The sequence below is a fragment of the Astatotilapia calliptera genome, chromosome 7 (assembly GCF_964374335.1).
Source record: "Astatotilapia calliptera chromosome 7, fAstCal68.1, whole genome shotgun sequence".
Taxonomy (NCBI): Eukaryota; Metazoa; Chordata; class Actinopteri; order Cichliformes; family Cichlidae; genus Astatotilapia; species Astatotilapia calliptera.
Genome location: NC_137428.1, coordinates 52,114,734 through 52,133,337, shown reverse-complemented (window position 1 = coordinate 52,133,337; position 18,604 = coordinate 52,114,734). Strand labels below are relative to the sequence as shown.

Below are 18,604 nucleotides of genomic sequence, written 5' to 3'. Positions count from 1 at the left end.
GCGGAACAGAACATCATATCTTATTTATTTGAATTGATACAGCAGCCGTCTTGTTCTTAGAATGAATATTAGATTCATTTTTTTCCCCACAGCAATTACTGTGTGCATCTTGGTTTAACTAAATAGCTCCCAATAACTGCCCTTTTACAACAACTGGTAAATTCAACTTCTGTGAGGTGTTAAAGATGCACAAATTGCCTTTCTGTTGCAAATACTAGTACTCTGTTTTTGCCCCCTGAAAAAGCACAAAGGGTTCTCACTTTTCAAGCCATTTTTCTTTTGTGTCTTGCCTGCCACGAACTAGAGAAACTGTAATTTGCTGTTTCCATGCTGCCGGCAGGACTAGCAGCTTACCTTGCACTGGCACAGAGTGCACTCTGTGCCATGTTTAATCCAGGAGGAGCCGCTGAAGCGTGAGATGTTGTGCTCGTCCGTACATGTCTTGGTGATGTCGTTGCGGATGGTGTCGGCCTGGCAGGGGTCGGTGACACAGCGGGGACAGCACTCGCCCTCGGGCACCACAGTAAACTCGCAGTCCACAGGCGGGCACGGCAGAGGCCAGCAATCCACCTGCCCCTGCTGCGAAGGTGGAGATGGAATTTGAAAAGGATAGCCGAGCAGAGAGAGAGAGAAAAAGAAAAATAATCACTGCAAATGCACTTTGCATTTCCTGTGTCTAAACAAGTTATTCACTCAAATGCACATTTCTCCTGACGTAGTGTATTTGTATGCTGGAGGGACCGTCTCGACTTGTAAGGAAGCTAGAAAAATAAAGATGAGCGGCACAGTCTTCCGGCAGCGTCAGCAGTTTTTCCAGACTGTGGAGGTAAATGTTCCACCTTTCTAATTGACTTGTTCTAGTCTCGTTGTTCTCCTATTAATCTTACAGCAAACTTTCGGCGCAGAAAGCCTTCTTGGATTTTTGCCGCTGCCGTTTTCACTGGCCTGAGAAAACGGGTCATAGATTTTGTCCATCCTTGCAACTCTTAACCGAACTGTACTCTACATCATTCTGTCCTGACCCACTTCTGCTCGTGCTGTCATACATGTGCATATCTGCCGCGCGCCTTATTGAAATGAAATATGAGTTCAGACTGTTTATGTTTAAGCACACCAGCAGATATAAAAGGGGTGCGCACGCATGGTGAGGTTTGATGCAAGTGTCCCACCGGGGATATTCAATATCTCTCAAAATCATCTGACTCAGCGTTTCAAAAATGTTGTAGTAAATTAGGCTGGCTATAAAGCGCGCTCTCACACAGAGCTAATGCCCACTCCCTGCTTCTGTGCTGTGTGTAAACATTCGAAGTGGGAAATCCCCCCGAGTGGCACTTTCTGCTCGCTGCCAGAGGGAGGGATTGAGTGTAGCCTCAGGTATCTGTTCCACACTGTGATAGGGGACGATGTCATCTTTGTCTGTTTATGCAGATGTGGTCTGTTATCATACAGGAGAGGCTGATGTCGGGCACAGCTTTTTACAAACAACTGACGCTGGACTTTGATATCTTTGTGATACTTCAGATGAAATCATTTTTTAATATGTCTCCATTCACGATATCTCACTGCTATTTAATCTCTAGATGTAACGATTTGCTGTTTTTAAGACTGAATGTTACAAAATGCCTCTGGGAAATTAGAACTGGTGACATTTATCTTTGCTTGGGAATTAGCCTGCAATAATTATGCCATTTTTATTCTCAAAAATGAAGCTACTATCTACATGTATGGTTGTAAAAATCAATGGTTTCTTTGATATTTTGGTGATTTAACAAGATGGCAAATTGCAAGTGGCCCGCGTGTGCGCGGTCTGCAAAGGCCACACTCTTGATTTCAAATGATTGCACGGTTCATACAAAAGGATTCACATCTTGGACTTGAGAGAATGTTTTGCCCATCTCCCTGCTGTCACTGTGTATTTTAAGGCCCCCGCTGAGTCTGGACAGCCATGCCTCTGCTAAGTGTAGCAGCATTCAAGGTTCATTTCACGTCCCTGTCACGCTACTGGAGCCCCAGTACGGTATCGCGGGAGCAGCCTTCTCGCTTTCAAGTGCTGCTCTTTGTACTGCGTGTGCTGGTGGCCCTTTGCTCTGCGTGCGCCTCTGTGCATCTTAAACTGAGCATGTTTTATGTCTATCTGTGCGTACATGTGGACATATGTAGGATGTGTGCAGATTTTCAAGCACACGTATACTATGTTTACATTGTGTGTGTGTGTGTGTGTGTGTGTGTGCGTGTGTGTGTTGTTACAGGCGTGCCTGCAATCTCAAATGTGCTCGTGTCTGCTCGTGTCAACACGAGGGCCTACACTGAGTACTGTTTCAGCGAGAGCGATGCTGAAGCAAACCCATTTTCAGCCAACTGCGCTTCCCCGCTGCCCCTCTGCTGAGCGGTGATTTTCAAGCTCTTCTATAATGGCTCGCTGTAAGAAATCCAAAAAAGCAGCTCTCAGGTCCAGGCATCAGGACGGCATTACAATAGAGGGAGGGAGGGGTGCGAGAGGAAATGACATTGCTATTGCTACTCAGACCATAAATCTGTCAGAGTGGAGCCAACTTATGGTATCTTAGCTGCAAGTACGGCTGATCTTTAAAGGCAACAAAAAGAGGATGAAATAAATAGAAAAACAAGAGTTGTAAAGTGCTGCTCTGAGATCCAAAGCAAAGACGGTTTGTGAGTCATTCAACAGAGGAACTGACACTGGTGTGGGTGAGTGTTACAGCATGTTGGAGGAGGGGGTGGGGTTAGGAGAAGACAGTGGGGTAGAATCTAAAGCCTTCAATTTGCATGTGATATGCATATGGTAATATGGTAAGAGGGGCAACACAGGTGGGAAGATTTATTGTTTTTGTCAGGTTTGTTGGGAAACGCAAAACGCCTCCCTGTTGCTTCAACATAAACACTGTTAAAACCTTGAAAAGGTCAACGCAGCAGAAGATGTGAACACAAAGAAAGCGGCGCATACGTCTAACTGAGAAAGATCTGTGTAGTGAACGAAATGCTGTTTTGTTTTGAATGGGAAATGGGATTAGATGTAGAGGACACTCGAAACTAGCACCTCAGACATACACGCTGCAGAACCTCCTCAAAGCACAGGAATAACACTCCCTGTTTCACCCTCCCACCTCATAGGCGACACTGTTCCCCTAACCTTGAATGTCTTCTCCAGTAAAACGTGTAATTCCAGCACAGCAGAGAGCAGCCCTTACAGTTCTTTGAATTCTTTAAAATTTCAGTAATCACATCTTTCCTTGACTTTTTTCGCAGAGCACATCTCTCATTCATGAGCATTTCCATGGAGACTGGAGTATTTGTTACATCTCTCGTGTGGGCACTGCGGCACGGCAACGAATGCCTATGTTGTCTTCGCTATCACCTTAAACGACACTGCACGAAAGCGTTAAATACCTGCGCTCTTTGAAATATTATCAACGTGCAGGAGGGGGTTGGTACAAGCGCCCTTTACTCACCAGGCACTGACACTGCTGGCAGTTCTCCACCCACGTGTCCCCGCTGCCGTAGGTGAGCAGGCCGTTTTGATGCAGACACTGGCTGCTAAGTCGAGGGTCGCACTCGGGGCAGCAGAACAGGTCGGCGTTGGGATTGTCGCAGTCGCACACCATCCTGCGGCACATCACTTGGCCGGCCTGCGTGGGGAGCACAACTGAGCACTGAGCACAGGATGACGCATGGGCCAAAACAGCTGCACGCACAGACAAAGGCCTCTGCTTTGATGGGATCATTAAACATACATGTTGATGATTAATAATGTAATGAAGGCAGTCTAGCTCATGCCAAGAAAACTGTTCTGAAGCAGCAATTTATGACACGCCAGATTAAAGTGTGTACTCTATGCGTACTGATGCATAGTTTCTATTCATCAGCGTGGTGTTCTCAGTGTTTTCAGACTCCTTCCAAACTCATCAGAGTACAGGAAATAATCGGCAGCTTTGAGAAAGCGTGGTAGGAGTTTTAAGCTTTTTAGGATTTTCTAAGATTTTAAGAATTAACTATGAATTGGTTGAGAGAGAAGAAAAAAGAATTGCATGATAATTGATAATGAAAATAATCAGAACGACCCTGCAGTAGCCAGAAGGTGGTGAAAGGAACAGGTACTTCTGTTGATTGTTTCCACAGAATCTTTATATGTGCATTAATCACGGTGTTTCAAACGCATGTCTAGTATCCCGAGCCCAACAGCACCCATTCATAATAGCGTGCAAATTTTCCATCCAATCCCATTTTAATCGCCGCTTTGCCTTCTTGTTACTGTTTAATTCTAATATTTGGATATTTTTCTGTGGATATTCATACGGTTACATATTTCCCGGCTCAGGATGGATACAGACGATTGTAAAAATAGGAAGTCCGAATTAACTATAGAGCACAAAATTAAATTTGAGTATTTTAAAGGTCCCCTACATTTTGCACGACGACAGCTCGGATAGGCTTGAGTGCCCAGCCCTGAGCTGAAAAAGGAGTTAATAGAATGGATTGAAAATTGATTTCAAAGAGCATGAGTATGATTTCTTTTTTGTAACAAAACTGACAATAAAGTCTACCTTTCATTCCTTTACATTTTTTGTAAAGAATTGTCAGGAATGCATTCAATGTTGCCAGTTAACCTGGTATTTTGATATTTTTTTCTGAACATGTTTTTGAAATTGGTCCAGATGCATCGATGGGTTACACTCCACCCGTCAGCACTGCAATCAGAGCAAAACAATGAACTATTTGTGTACTGCTTGACCTCGGGCTGGATGCTCTTTGTCTTTTTTCTGGGGTTTGACTTTGGTTTCCCCTCTTCAGTTAATCGCAGCTCTCCATGTAATATCCGGCTGTGTCCACCCACTTCCAAAACAATAACATGTTTACTCCTCTGCTCACTGAACTGCTCAATACAACTAATTTTGACAGGCAGCTCTTCAATCTCTCAAATCAATTAATATGACTCATTTAATTAGGGAGCCATTTCTGCCCTGGACCTTTGTAATCAAATGAATAATTTGCTGCTTGATCATTCACTACCGACACTAATCCACTATAATCACCTTCCACTACCGCCAGACACTTGGCATTAGGTTGAGTGAAATGCTGAAATGCAAAGTATGACTGCTCTGTGACCTGATAATCATGGAGGAAAAAAATGTGTTTAAGATGATGGAATGAGTTTTCTGGACCAACTGTTCCCAGATGCCTTGTCACTTTGATGTCAGGAATCAATCAAAACAAGTACATCAAGAGCCCCGATCACTCTGATAGACCTTTAAAAAGGACTATATAGAGAGAGTAGCTCATGCGCTTTAATTAAGTTGCTCACCACTACTGCATCATCTCCATCCATCCACCCATACATACATCCTGATTTTAGGACTCTAGTCATGCAAAAAGCATCAGATCAAAATTCATTCACATTTTCATGCATTTTCAGTTAGCGTTATTGCTACATTACTAGCTAGAGAATTAGCCTAGCAGACTGCATATCTAAGACGAAAAGCACTCAGACAGCACAAACCTACGCCAAGACAACTCCCTATCTGAGCTGTATTTACTTTTAAGGGAAGAGTATTGTATTTTGTATATAAACGTTATGTAGGAGGCGACCTGTTTAGAGTATACCCTACCCCTCACCCTATGGAAGCTGGAACAGGCTCCCGCCTCCTCACGATCCTAAATTGGACAAGCGGAAAATAATTGATGAATGGATGTTTCATTTGTAAATAACTGAGCATGAATAAACTTATTATATAATATAATAAGATACGGGACATTTTATGAAGGTTGGCATTATTTGACCTTAAAGAAGTGGCCAGACGTTCAAACTAACATGATATTTACAATCCCCATATATCATTCCCTATATGCCTATATGTTCTCAATACAAACAACGGCAGGAACAAACATAGTTGTAATAAATAGCACTAAAAAGTATTATTATTGTTTTGACCTTTAGGAGAGGAAGGAGAGGTTGGGGGTCAAATGTAAAATTGTAAGTATAATTTCTAAAATAGCTTTTTGAAATCATTACATTGACCTTGGAGACCTTGGTGGATGTAAGTTTGATCAGAATTCATTCAAATCTTTTCAAGCTATCGTGTTAACGGACAGAACGCCATGCATGCAAATGCTACCAAAAACATAACCTCCCAGACAGAGGTAATAAAGACTGAAAGTTACACGTGTGGTAAATTGTCTGATCTTCTGCCGGTAATAAATGTTTAGCTCCACACACATTATTAAATTAATATTAAGGGAAGAGTCATTTAGGAAGCTGGCAGGCCAAAAGACTAAAAAAAGAAAAAGGAGATGTGAGACTGGAACCAGGAGCCTTCTGGTTATTACTGAAATACATTTGCTTTACTGCCCTTAGCCACTGGTTACAGTCAGTGTTGGTGACTTTTAATGATCTCTTTACAAAGAAGGACAAACTGAAATATCCTCACCTGTGGCTTGTTATATGTAAAAGCCAATCATTAATAAAGAATCAAGCTATTTCTGTACAATACTGCAAAGATTTAAAACTGTTCTGTCATTAAGAAAATAGCAAAAACTGGGAAAAATAATAAATACAATGCGTATTACGGTCAATTTTGAGCCTTTCTACCTCTGTTTTAATCTCCAACAGCTTTTTGAGACTTGTACCTCTTTCTTTAGCTGCTAAGAAATCAACAGCAATCACTGTAGCATGACGAAAATCTGTAGTTGCACTTCTTGCCATCTGTTTACCATGACTGGGTGAATGCTACAATTTCCAATTTCCACAGAGGCAGTAAATGAAATGCAATTTGCTAAGACGATTTTACATTTTTAGACTTTTTGAATTTCGAAAGGTCACTCAGGAGCTAATTCGCACTTCAAAGTTGCCAAAGCTGGGTGCAAATGTTTGCTGTTGATGGGGTGTGACAATGCCCAAAGGTGGTCTCCCATTTGTCCTACATCAATTATCACATGTCATGTCTAATTAAAAATTAAAAAGGGAAAGAATCATTTGTTGCACTGCTGCGCTTTAGTTGTTGTTTTAATAAAATGTCACTGCTTGTTTAAAGAGAAGCACTCTGACTACAGGATAAAACAAAGTGACGCTTGCTGCTGATTGGTCCTGTGGGGAACAACATCATTCCGAAAGAAAACCAGGTTTACATTTGCTTTGTTATATTATTGTATTTCTGGTTTAAACACTTGGAAAGCAGAGTGAAAAATAACAGCGCTGAAAACGTTTCACGCCTGGATCAGCTGAACGCACATACTGTAAAAGTGTGCACGCGTCAGAGAGACAGGGGAAATCATTACTCGGCTATATACAGCCGTGGACACGTTTCCTCGTCTTTTCACTTGTCTGCCTCTTTCTGTTTCAGCGGATCCATTTACCTCTGCTTTGTTACTCTGTTCTTGGTTTGTTTGTTTCTTTGCTTTTCCTCTCAGCTTTCCTTGTCTCTGTATTCTCTGCATATGTCTCAGCCTGTTCATTACCTGGCAGGAGCACACCGAGCACCTATCGCTGTCCAGCACCCAGATTTGCCCGCTGTGCTTGACCTTGTTGTCATGGATACAGTCGCCGGTGCAGTTGTGCCCGTGGGGGCACCGACAGTCATAGCCTCCTTCCAGGTTGAAGCACACTGTGTCGTTGGCACAGGTGTTCCTTCCTGTCTTGCATTCATTAATATCTGCAGGGAATACAAAAAGCATGACATCATACATATGCTCTGTGCAGATAACAGTTTCTTCTTTCTTTTTTTTATTACAAGACCAGTAATGTTGCTTTAATAGCAGGGCGATAAGGTAAAAGCAGTTTTCCCTGTAAATGTTGATGCTCTTATATGTCGGTGAGCAGCCATGCTTTTATCTCTTTCAGGACAACAGTGCCCTGCCTCTCTGTATGTGAAAATCGCTGAATAGAGGATTTGAAATGCAATTGTAACGTGCAGCAATAGAACATTTTTCAAATCTTGCTGGGAACACGCAGTATACAGCTGTAATGTAACCCAGAAACCCACTTTTGGCAAAATTATAACTTTGCTTTGTGACGAACACACAGGCTATTTTTTTTAGGGTGGTTTTAATGCACTTTTTTCTCCCTCCTTTTCCTCTCACAACTCAAACTGACAGCTAAGATTGGGTCAACGAGTGGAGCAGCGCTAGCACTATTGTTACTGTAGATTGAGGGTTTCCGTTTTGACAGCTGACACTTTTTTCTGACAGGCTGAATCAGAGAGAATGTTTCCGAAAATGAACAGGCTGCAAAAGGAAATGTGATATTTTTAGGAAGGAAAACGCAACTCCTAACAACATATCTATGCAATCATACAGGCACACAAACGTTTCAAAAATAAAACAACACCGAAAAAAAACATCTCAAAAGTTAAGTGAGTTTTTCAAAGTGGATCACTTAAGATTTTTTTTCTTAAGGTTCAGATTTCAGAAGCACTATTTTCAGTGCCGGCTTTTGTAATTTGAAGCCCTCAATCCTGATACTGGGACTCAAAGAGAGGGACTTAATGATGTGATAAAAATGAGGCATAAAAAGCCTGTCAATAGAAAATGAATGGGTGTTGCCATTAATAGCGGTCTGTGGCATTCTTGCATTGCTGAAATGTATGAACTGGAATTTAATCCTCAATTAATGCAAGGACTTGAAAAAATTAAGGTCAAATATTGATAAAGTAGGTGCCTTATCCTCTTGAGCAGGCTTTACTCTAATTAAGTCAAATAACTTGAAAACTGAGTTGCTACAGTAAAGTTGGGCATTTGTGCTCTGAGATCACTCAGGTTGGATGCTGGGGTGATGGAGGGGTTGAAATAGCAGACAGATGAGAAATGCTCAACAGTCCATATCAAAATTTTTGGACCACTTGAAAAATGTCAAAAAAAAACAAACATATTTTGCATGGTTGGATCTTAACAAGGTTCAAAGTAAGCTTCAAAATGCAACAAGAAGAAATGGGAGAGAGACAAAATGTTTTTTTGAGCATGCAATTTATTGAAAACAATGCTTTAACTGAAACAGGCTGTTTTACAGCTGATGAAAAGTTTAAGACCACATGCCTTTGAAAGGCAAAATCTGTGTAAAAATGTGGATTCATTGTCATTTTCTGTCAGGTAGTCACACTGTCATGACGTTCTGATGGCAAAGCCAAAAAAAACCATTCCATTTTTCAACATTGTCGGGTTGCTGAACTGCATATGCAGGGTCTCTTGCAGCGCGCCGTCGCTGCTGAGGTGGGACGCAGTAGTACAGTTATCTGGAATTTCTTAAATGATCCTGATCTGGGTTATGGAACAAAAAAGTCAAGTGGAAAACAAAAATAATTTCACCAGCACTGAGCCAGAGAATCCAATTGGCTGTCCACCAAGACACTGGACGATCCTCGACCCAGATTAAGGCCGTTACTAGCACCGATTGCAGCCCCATAACCATCAGACGGCATCTGAGACTGAAGGGATTCAAAAACAAAAAAGGTCTTCAAAGGCCTCGTCTGCTTGAATGCCACAGCACTGAGCGTTTGGACTTTGCAAGAGAGCACCAAACATGGGACATTGAAAGGTGGAAGAAAGTTTTATTCTCTGATGAGAAAAATGTAACCTTGTTGGTCCTCTTGATTTCCAATGTTACTGGCATGATGAGCAGATCCCACCTTAGATGTTTTTTACACGCCACGGTGGAGGGGGCGCCATAATGGTCTTTTCCCTTAAGTGGAACAATGGAGCTTCAGGAGGTGCAGGGGCGTCAAACAGCCGCTAGCTATGTCCAGATGTTGCAGAGAGCATCCCTCATGATTGAGGGCCCTCGTCTGTGTGGTAACCAGTGGGTTTATCAGCAGGACAATGCTACAGTACACAATGTTCACAGGACAAGGGACTTCTTCCAGGTCCAAAAGAGTGATTTCCCAATCACGCTTTTGAACCATCCTGTGTGTTCCCCTGATCTAAATCCAGTTGAGAAGCTTTGGGGATGGACGGCAGGGAAGTTTACAAAAATGGACATTTTGATGCCCTTCATGCGGCCGTCTTCACCACTTGGAGAAATGTTCCCACTCACCTCATGGAAACACTTGCATCAAGCATGCCACACTGAATTTTTGAAATTATCAGCAATAACGGTGGAGCTAATCATTAATGAGTTCATGTTTGGAACTTTGATTTCTGTTTTCGGGGGGGGGGGGGGGGGGGTGTACTTTTTTTAAGGAGGTGTGGCTTTAAACTTTTGATTGGGACTGTATAACTGGGATTGTTTGTTTGTTATATAACGTGAGGAGAGTGAAGTATGTTATGTATGTTTCCTGCCTGAAACAGCTTCCAGTTTTCTCTCTATGGCGTAGCGTTATGTCAATTCCAACAGGACACATTTTTGGCATTTTTTTTTTAGAATTGGATAGACTTATAAACACAATTCTTAAAAAAAACAAAACATTAAAATAAAAATTTTTAGGTCTAGTTTTGGTAAGTGTGAAATTTCTACCAACTTCTTTTAAGACTTTCAGAATTTTACACGATCATATTTATGTACTTTTTTATAAATGATCTGAATTATTCGACTTATTTTCTTTTTTTAGTGTGTGAAATGTCCCAATTATGTGTTCATTTTTTTACTGTGTCGTGTGGTGTGCTAAATAAAGACGTAATTAACCTGAAACAACTTTATCGCCAATATTTGTGTTGTGTATGTGAAGGCGGGCTACTCACCTATACATGATTCCCCATTGGCGGAAAACAGGCCGTTGTCATGGTACCCATCCCGGCACTCACAGTGATACCAGCCGGGCAAGTTGACACAAGTGGATTTACTGTCGCACTCGACAAAGCCGTCCGCACACTCATCAATATCTGGAGACGGAGAGAAGATAAGAAAAGAAATGAAGAAAAAGAAAAGTCACCTCGGATTTAGTCAACATATCATGTTGGTTCAAAATAGTTTTGTACAGTGAATGAGGGTGCTCAGCTGCATTCTTGCCTGGCAGGCATTTTCAACACCGACTGATTCATAATTGATAAAACAACATGTCTAGCATATCAGTAAATCTGGTCCGAAGGCTTTATTGATCAAGCATAGTTTCACAGCCAGAGAAGGACATCTGTATCAATAAAAGATAGCAGGGAATGAATGAATCTAACATAACAAGCTTATTCTAGGAAGACAGCGGCGGGGAGCGGCTCCGCAGTATGGTGGCTTATACGCGCGAAAGATCCCCGGTTCGATCCTGAGAGGAGACACAAATCCCTTTGGGTTGTGTCAGAAAGGGCATCTGGCATAAAGAAAATCTGCCAAATCAAACACGTGGAGCTACCTTCCATGGCAACCCCCTTGTGAGTAAAGAAGCAGCTAAAAATAGTTTACTGTAGGAAGACAGAGATGTTACTAGCTTGTATCTGAAGAGGCCATAAAGCTCCTTTGCAGTCTCATCTTCTCATCAAAATATGCAGTAAAACAAATAAATTCCACAGTGCGTGCACAGTTTTCTACAACTCTGCTCGGACAAAGGAGTTTCTATAATGCCTTTGGCACAGCTTCTAACAACCTGTGGGTGGCTGTCAATAGATGGAGGTGATGTTTGTTTTCACAGAGGTCCACTTAGAAATATCCTTGACGCTGCCTCCTTCAGCTCTTCTGTTTAGCTTACACGTTCTGACTTTCTTCTTGGGTGCATTTTTCTTTTGCTTTTATCTCTTTTATTCTGTTTAATTCTCATTTTTCTCTTTCAGTCTTTCTGCCTACAGCTGGCCAACCTTCGACCCTTTCATTACGACGAGCGGCCTTGCAAGCAGCAACCAAGAACAAATCCAATACAGGTTTCAACAATGAGCCTAATACACACAGAGAGAAAGATTACTCTGATATTTTAGCTCGCATTTAATTAAACTAAGGACCGGGCCCACACGAGAGAGGAAATAAAGCCTGTTATTACGCAGTGGGGCTAAATATGTTAGGTCCAGACATGCACCGTGATTAAATGTGTCTGCATAGCCAGTGATGGCTTTTTTATGATTGTGCATGATGCATGATGCTCTGCTCTCATTATGAAAATGGCAGTGTGCCGTGTATGACCTTCTCTGCGACTGCCTGCAACAGTATCCCCCACAGAGCTACAGGCAGACGGGCTCATGGTTGAGCCCCCCCCCCTTCCACCGCCCAGGCAGTAATGGGATTAAGATCTATTGGCTAATGAGCCCTCAGCCTTTTAATAGAATTCTGCAGCAGATTAATCGTTGATCAAATGTCCCACAGATTAGGGTTTTATCTATTTAAAAATCACCCGCATTTGTCTGCATGAACTGCAGGTTTTCTAAAATTACAAAAAAAAAAACTTTCCACATTGGTGAGGTTTAAAAAAATCTCGCTCCTACAAGCTGGCAGACTTTAAAAGTGAAACACACTTCACCAATTATATCAGTTTGGTGAGAAAGGAGCACCTTATTTCCCCCCCCTAAGGACAGCAATGTTGGCTTTAAAGGACGCTGTTTAAATCGCGAGTCTGCAGCAAATAGCATAACCAGCCGATCTTTGAAAATGAATATGAATTCACCCCACTCCTGAAGAGAAATATCCAATGCTCTTTGTTGCCTGTGAATTCCAGGGGCGATAAAAGCGCTGGGAGGTTTTAAAGGGAGGAGCTGCGTGAGGTGGTGTTGCCAGTATATGAAAAAGAAATCATGCTGAATTTGTTGGAATGATTCTCTTCTCTCCAATGCGGTTGTGTGAAGTAGTTCAAAGTACAACTGAGTAGTCAGATTCTATTTATAACAAACACCGAGGGCGAAGTCAGTCTAAAAATATGCTAATGGGTTATTTTCAGCCAGTTTCATTCAGGTGTATTTAAAACGCTCGGCTGTCTGGTTGTAACAACAGCGGGTTACACCTTCAGCAAAAGGTTTGTCTTTCTTCCCCTTTTTATCTTCGCAAACCTTGTCAGCTACAATTATGGCGCAGCGCTTTTCAGCCTTCTGTCAAATCAACCTTTAAAGTGCTGCAATGTTTTAGGACAATGCAACTCATTGTTGTCGCACCTTGGATCCGACAAGGCTCGGTGTGCGAGGTGCAGCGGAGATGCGGCACGCTTGCACACACACACAAAAAGTCTTGCCTCCCCTTTTATCATCTGGAGGATCGTTGTAATTAAACCATCAACAGCGACAGTCAGACAAGGGCGCTGCCGAGGAGCGCCGTCACTACTGAATCATGGCGCTTTCGCTTTTGTTGAATCACAGAAGTGGATGGCTGTATTTTTACTTGTTAAATCATGTCGTGCTTCTTCTTCTTTTCTTTTTTTTTTTACCTCTCTGCACTGGAAAAATAAAACCCAGTCCAAAAAACCCCCATCACCATCACAAAAAAATAAAAAAATAAAAAAATGCTTCTCTCTCCTGGAGAGGTCAAGGCAGCGGTACAGCAGTTATTTTGGACTTACCTCACTGCATGAAAGACTAGAAAAACAACACAGAAATACCTACGCAGGGGAAGAGGATGGGCCGGATGAGGAGGAGAACAAAGATAAACGCAAGAAGGTGGAGGACAGAAAGAGGAGTAGGAAGAAAAATTAGAAAGACGAGGAGATGGAGGAGGAATCGTTGAAGAGACACTGCAGTTATTCTACTCGTTATCCTGAGTGGCAGCCTGGAAACAAGGGCTCTATTAAGGCAGCTCTCAGAGGACAAAGTGAGAAACAAGAGGACCATCTTTTCTCTGCCCTCCTCCTGGGCTTGTTATGCCACTCTGCCACGAACCACCCTTCCTCCCTTTATATTCATTCTCTGCCTTCACCTGTCCGTGTGTTACCTTTTTCCGCCAGCCGCCTGTCTCAAATCTAATGCAAAAATAGAGGTGCTCTAATTGTCACCGCTGCTAATCCCTGTGGTTTTCTCCCCCTCTGAGCAGAAAAAGCCAGAGTTTAGAGATGAGTTTAGCCTACCTCTTCTCTTCATGTCTACCTTTCATTGTTTCTGCTCCTGAACACCACTTCACATCATTCTCACTGGCTATTCTGATGCATAAAAGGTGCAATTCTTTGACTTCCCCTTCCAGCTTTCCTTCCCTTCACTATTCTTCCTCCCCTGTTTTTTTTTTCTTCCCTTCTTTGACTGACAGATAGCCCTAGGGGTTAGGATGCAATTCTGCTGCCTTGCATCACTCATTGCAAAGCCTGTCACTGCTGCCACGTGTACATCTCCCGTACAGTAACCTAATTCAAAAGGATTTCCATTTCCCTGCAAGTCCACCTGATAATCCTGATTGGCACAGGGAAGAATTATTCACACCAACAGCTCACCCTGCCATTTGTCAAGTCAAATGCCAGTGGAATATAAGTGGATTTTAAAATAGGCTGAATTTGTCATGTCAGATCAGGTTTAAAATAAAGGCTGAGAAAAGACCGGAGAGTCGATAATAATGTTTGCGGAGGCGATAACGTAAGAAATGGATTGCTGATCGCTGTTCTTTTATGTATAGTGAAGTGTAATTGAGTGATTGTCACTGATCCTCAGTCTTCATTAAGAGAAAGAGTGAACTCACATAAATCAATCGCTGTGAAACCTAAGGCAAACTTAGTTACACACTGACTTCCTGAAGATGAAACAGACACTGAAAAGCAAATCCATATCTGCAAGCACTTGAGTAGGAGAGTGGATGAGTAATCACGGCAAATTGGAAACAAGTCTGGTGAACAACTGGTAGCTGCAAGAGCATACAGAATGCAATCAGTCTGCATGCAAGTCTCCCCAACCCTTTAAAGCAGGCCTACAGCTGAGACTACAAACTGCTTTGCGATGGTTGTTTTAGTTATAAAAATAGAAGGAAAAAACCCAGAGAGGTCCTTTAATCGCAAAACATCTGCCTGAGAGTATGGATGTGTTTGATAGATGAGCTAACAAGAGCATTGAGACACAAAATAAACATGTGCTGGAAACTTCTAATTTGAAGCTTATAATACCAGAAGTCATGCTAGAAGGGACTTTTGAATCTGCAATGACAGTATTTATTTGTATTAACAATTAAAAGTCAACCCATGTACATGACTGGTTCACTGTATCGCAGACAGGACTTTAAAAAAAGAAGGAACATAACCTTCACAAGTTGTAATTGTCCACATTTTCTGCTATAAAGGTTAAGGCACTGAAGAACTGAAAACTGTCAATATGCAAAGTTTCAACATAAATAAAATTAAAAATGTCCATCAAGATAAGTGCAGCAATTTATAATTACCTCAAACTAACCATTAAGGCCAGCACAGTAATTTCAGTACTTTAAAACAGCGGTCCCCAACCTTTTTTGCGCCACGGACCAGTTTATGCCCGACAATATTTTCACGGACCGGCCTTTAAGGTGTCGCGGATAAATACAACAAAATAAAACTAGTACCGGTACCGAAAAAAATAAAATTTATTCATAACACAGGTGAAAAGACCCAGGAAAACCGAGTAAACGATAAAAGCGATAACAAAATAACGCTGAAAACCGATAAAACCCTGAAAACCATAAATTTCCACACCTGAGCCTCAACTCTCGCGGCCCGGTACCAAACGACTCACGGACCGGTACCGGTCCGAGGCCCGGGGGTTGGGGACCGCTGCTTTAAAAATTGCACAAAGTACTGCTGCTCTCTCATTTTACAACAAACAGGACACAGTCATTTTTTTATTTTATTTTTTCTTGTTCAGTGGTCAAAGCGGCCAGAGGCTCGGTGTGCCCCAGCTTGTGATTGACATTTGCAGGTTGTAGATCCAGGCCAAAAGAGAAGGCCGATTAAAGAGTTTACATTTACATGTAGTGTAAGTTATCACATGGTATTGTACATGTACTGTATTTAATAAAACTGCCATGTGTCTGCACGCCTTTCAGCACTTCAAGATTAGCATGCTGTGGTGGATAGACAGCAAATGGTGCACAGTAAAATGTTCTTCTTCACAGAAATGCATGCATGTCTGCATAAAAATGCTTCTTACAATACTATGACTCAAAGTTTGAGTCAAAGGAAATTTGAATGAATTGAACCGGTCATACTGAAAGGCAAATATTTGAGCTTTAATACTAATAACATAAAAAATGCAATGTGTAGAGTGGAATGTGCAATTTCCCATGATGATGACGAACCCACAGATCGATTGACGATTGCTATTAGATTAGTGGAATATTTAAGAAGCTTTAATCCAGTTGTTCTGGCTTTAAGGTTTGTTTTATTCTCACTGTTAAAGTAAGTTTTTTCACCTAATGCAATGTAGCTGTGTTCAGTGAAAATCAGTGTAAATCTTACTGATTTCATGCCAGACTGATATAAACACCAAAAGGATGCTTACATTGCTCCACATATGCGTTTTTCAAAATAATGACAATTTCTTCCTCTCTCAAAGGAGAGCACAAAACATATCATTTACAGATCTAGTGTATACTAGCCTGCAGAGTAAAAGCAAGCATTTTAATTTAAATGTACTCTAGCTGTTCTGTGGCCAGTGCAGATCGCTGCATTGCAGCAGGTACAGTGGTCGCCTATCCCTGTGAGATGTGTAATTTAGGTAGAAGCAGCAGGTTGCGCGCAGCTAAACGACAACTCCGGCCATTAGCGAGGCCTAATTAAGACACACTAATTACAGGTGATGGAGAGAGTGCTTTGAAAGGCCGACGCTAAATAAATAATGAATACATAATCACTGTGCTTAAACAAGCCGCTTGAGCGGGCCCCGAGGCCTTGTGGGTAAATTGTGGAGGGAAGGAGGGAGCGTTGCAGTGATGCATCATGGGAGCTGTCAGAGATGCATCACGGGAGCTGTCAAGAGGGTGGAAAAAAAATGAATGTGGTTTTAGATATTCATTAGTGGTGGGTGGGAGGTGCCTAGGGAAGCTTTCAAAGATGCAGGCTATTGTAGGGACACACACCGTTGCTCTCGCTGTTTCAAATTATAACAATCAGCAGCTCCAATAACTGTTGGCAGTGTTATAAAATTTACCCTGGAGTGGTCCGCTTTCATACACATGCAACCCATCTCTCTGTATATAATAATAAAACACTTAGTGCTGGCCCTATCATCTGAATGTGTTTTTATTTGATATTTATCTTCCGGCCTGCGTGACTGGGGTTGTCGGATATCTGGTATATCTGCCGTTTAGTCCGTCTTTCAAGCCGCTCTTCTTTTTTCTCTGTCTAATCTGTCATGTTGTCTAAAACTCTGACAACCCTCCTCGAGTTCAACATCAATGTAAATGAGTTCTGAGGGAACAAATTGTTTGTCTGGCCCCGTTCTGCTCTCTGTCCCAGTCAATATGCCAGCATGACTTCAGCACTCTCTCACTGCCTTCAAGGTTTCCTCATGAACTCACTGGCCATCCCCGCGTCTCCTCCTATCCTCCTCCTCTTCTTCACTGCTCCCCCCCACCCGCCCCTTCCATTTTTTATACCCTGTTATAATTCCCTTCCTTTATTCTCCAACTTTTTGTCTCTTCTATTCTACTCTTATGCCCTCGTATCTGCTATCACCCACTAATTAAATATCATTTCTTCCCCACTCAACTATTCACCCATTGCCTCCTCAAACAAATGATTTCCTCACTTCCCATCCTTCTTCTTTTCCCTTTTCTCACAACAGGAAGAAATATTTGAGCAAAGGTTGCTAAAACTCGTAGAATATTTCTTTGGTAAAGCAAACAATTTAGCAACACTGATGAAAAGACACATTCTCTTTAGATTAAGTCTCTTCATGAGAACAAGACTTTGAAGGAAGACGTGTGCTGCCAAATGATTGTAACTTTAGTAACCAAGTGTGGCGTTTTTTTCTTTCAATAAAACATCATTTTACAGTGTAGGTGTGCTGCACCAGCACTCCTTGATCGTGCTCTTGAACATTAGCCTCCAGGAGTGTGTAGGAGTGACAAATCTAAATTGTATCATTAACACCAAACATAAAAATCTTTTATCTCTTTCTCCTTGTCCTCAAAGAACTTTGTCGATGCTAAAATAGCCTCTGCGTAATTTGGACCTGCTGATTAAAACTGCTCACAAGGATTCGAGACTGCAGATGAATTGAGAGATGAAAGGCAGAGGTGTCCATCCCGAGCATCTGATCAAATGCTGCTCTCCCTTCAGCATCCCACAGTGTCCTTTTGAGAAACTAGCAAGAGGCCAGCCGAGGACAGCAGAGATGGCCATTAATTACAGATCTGACAGAACAGTGACAGAAAATTTTAACTGGTGGCCAAGCATCCTAATAGGCTTAGAGAGGCTTGAAAGGAAAAGCTAATGAGCTGAAAATAAAGGAAATGCAGACACAACCTCCCCATTCATCTTGTAGGAACAGGTCGGCAAACACAAATCTAAAACCTAAACAAGGAGTGGATTTCCATTATTATTTCATAGAGGTATTGCAGGTCCTTGGTTAGCTAAAAGATTATCAGAGCTACGATATTTATAAAGGCCTTACAAAATCTTCTTACATGTACGAGGTGCTTTCCTAAAGGTTTCATATCTAGAGATGCTTTAGGATGCATAGATTAATAGTTCCTCCTGCCCACTTATCTTAATAAGGCTAAGTACCTTTAGATGGGACTGGATAGAGAAAAAAAATTAATTATACAAATGAAAATAATTTCTTTCACTTTCTTTTTACAGGGAATTACTGGATTTGAATCACA

The 18,604-nt window shown here is 41.8% G+C and overlaps 1 protein-coding gene across 1 annotated transcript in view; it reads right to left on the bottom strand.

The window, feature by feature from the left end:
* The window catches only part of nell2a (neural EGFL like 2a), an 86,047-nt gene that overhangs the window by 2,449 nt on the left and 64,994 nt on the right, over positions 1–18,604 (bottom strand). The window contains exons 16-19 of the mRNA XM_026175366.2: positions 10,678–10,818; positions 7,468–7,661; positions 3,468–3,644; positions 355–579 (exon numbers count right to left, since the gene is read on the bottom strand). Coding sequence (XP_026031151.2) covers positions 355–579; positions 3,468–3,644; positions 7,468–7,661; positions 10,678–10,818 — 737 coding nt within the window. The remainder of the gene's footprint in view (positions 1–354; positions 580–3,467; positions 3,645–7,467; positions 7,662–10,677; positions 10,819–18,604) is intronic.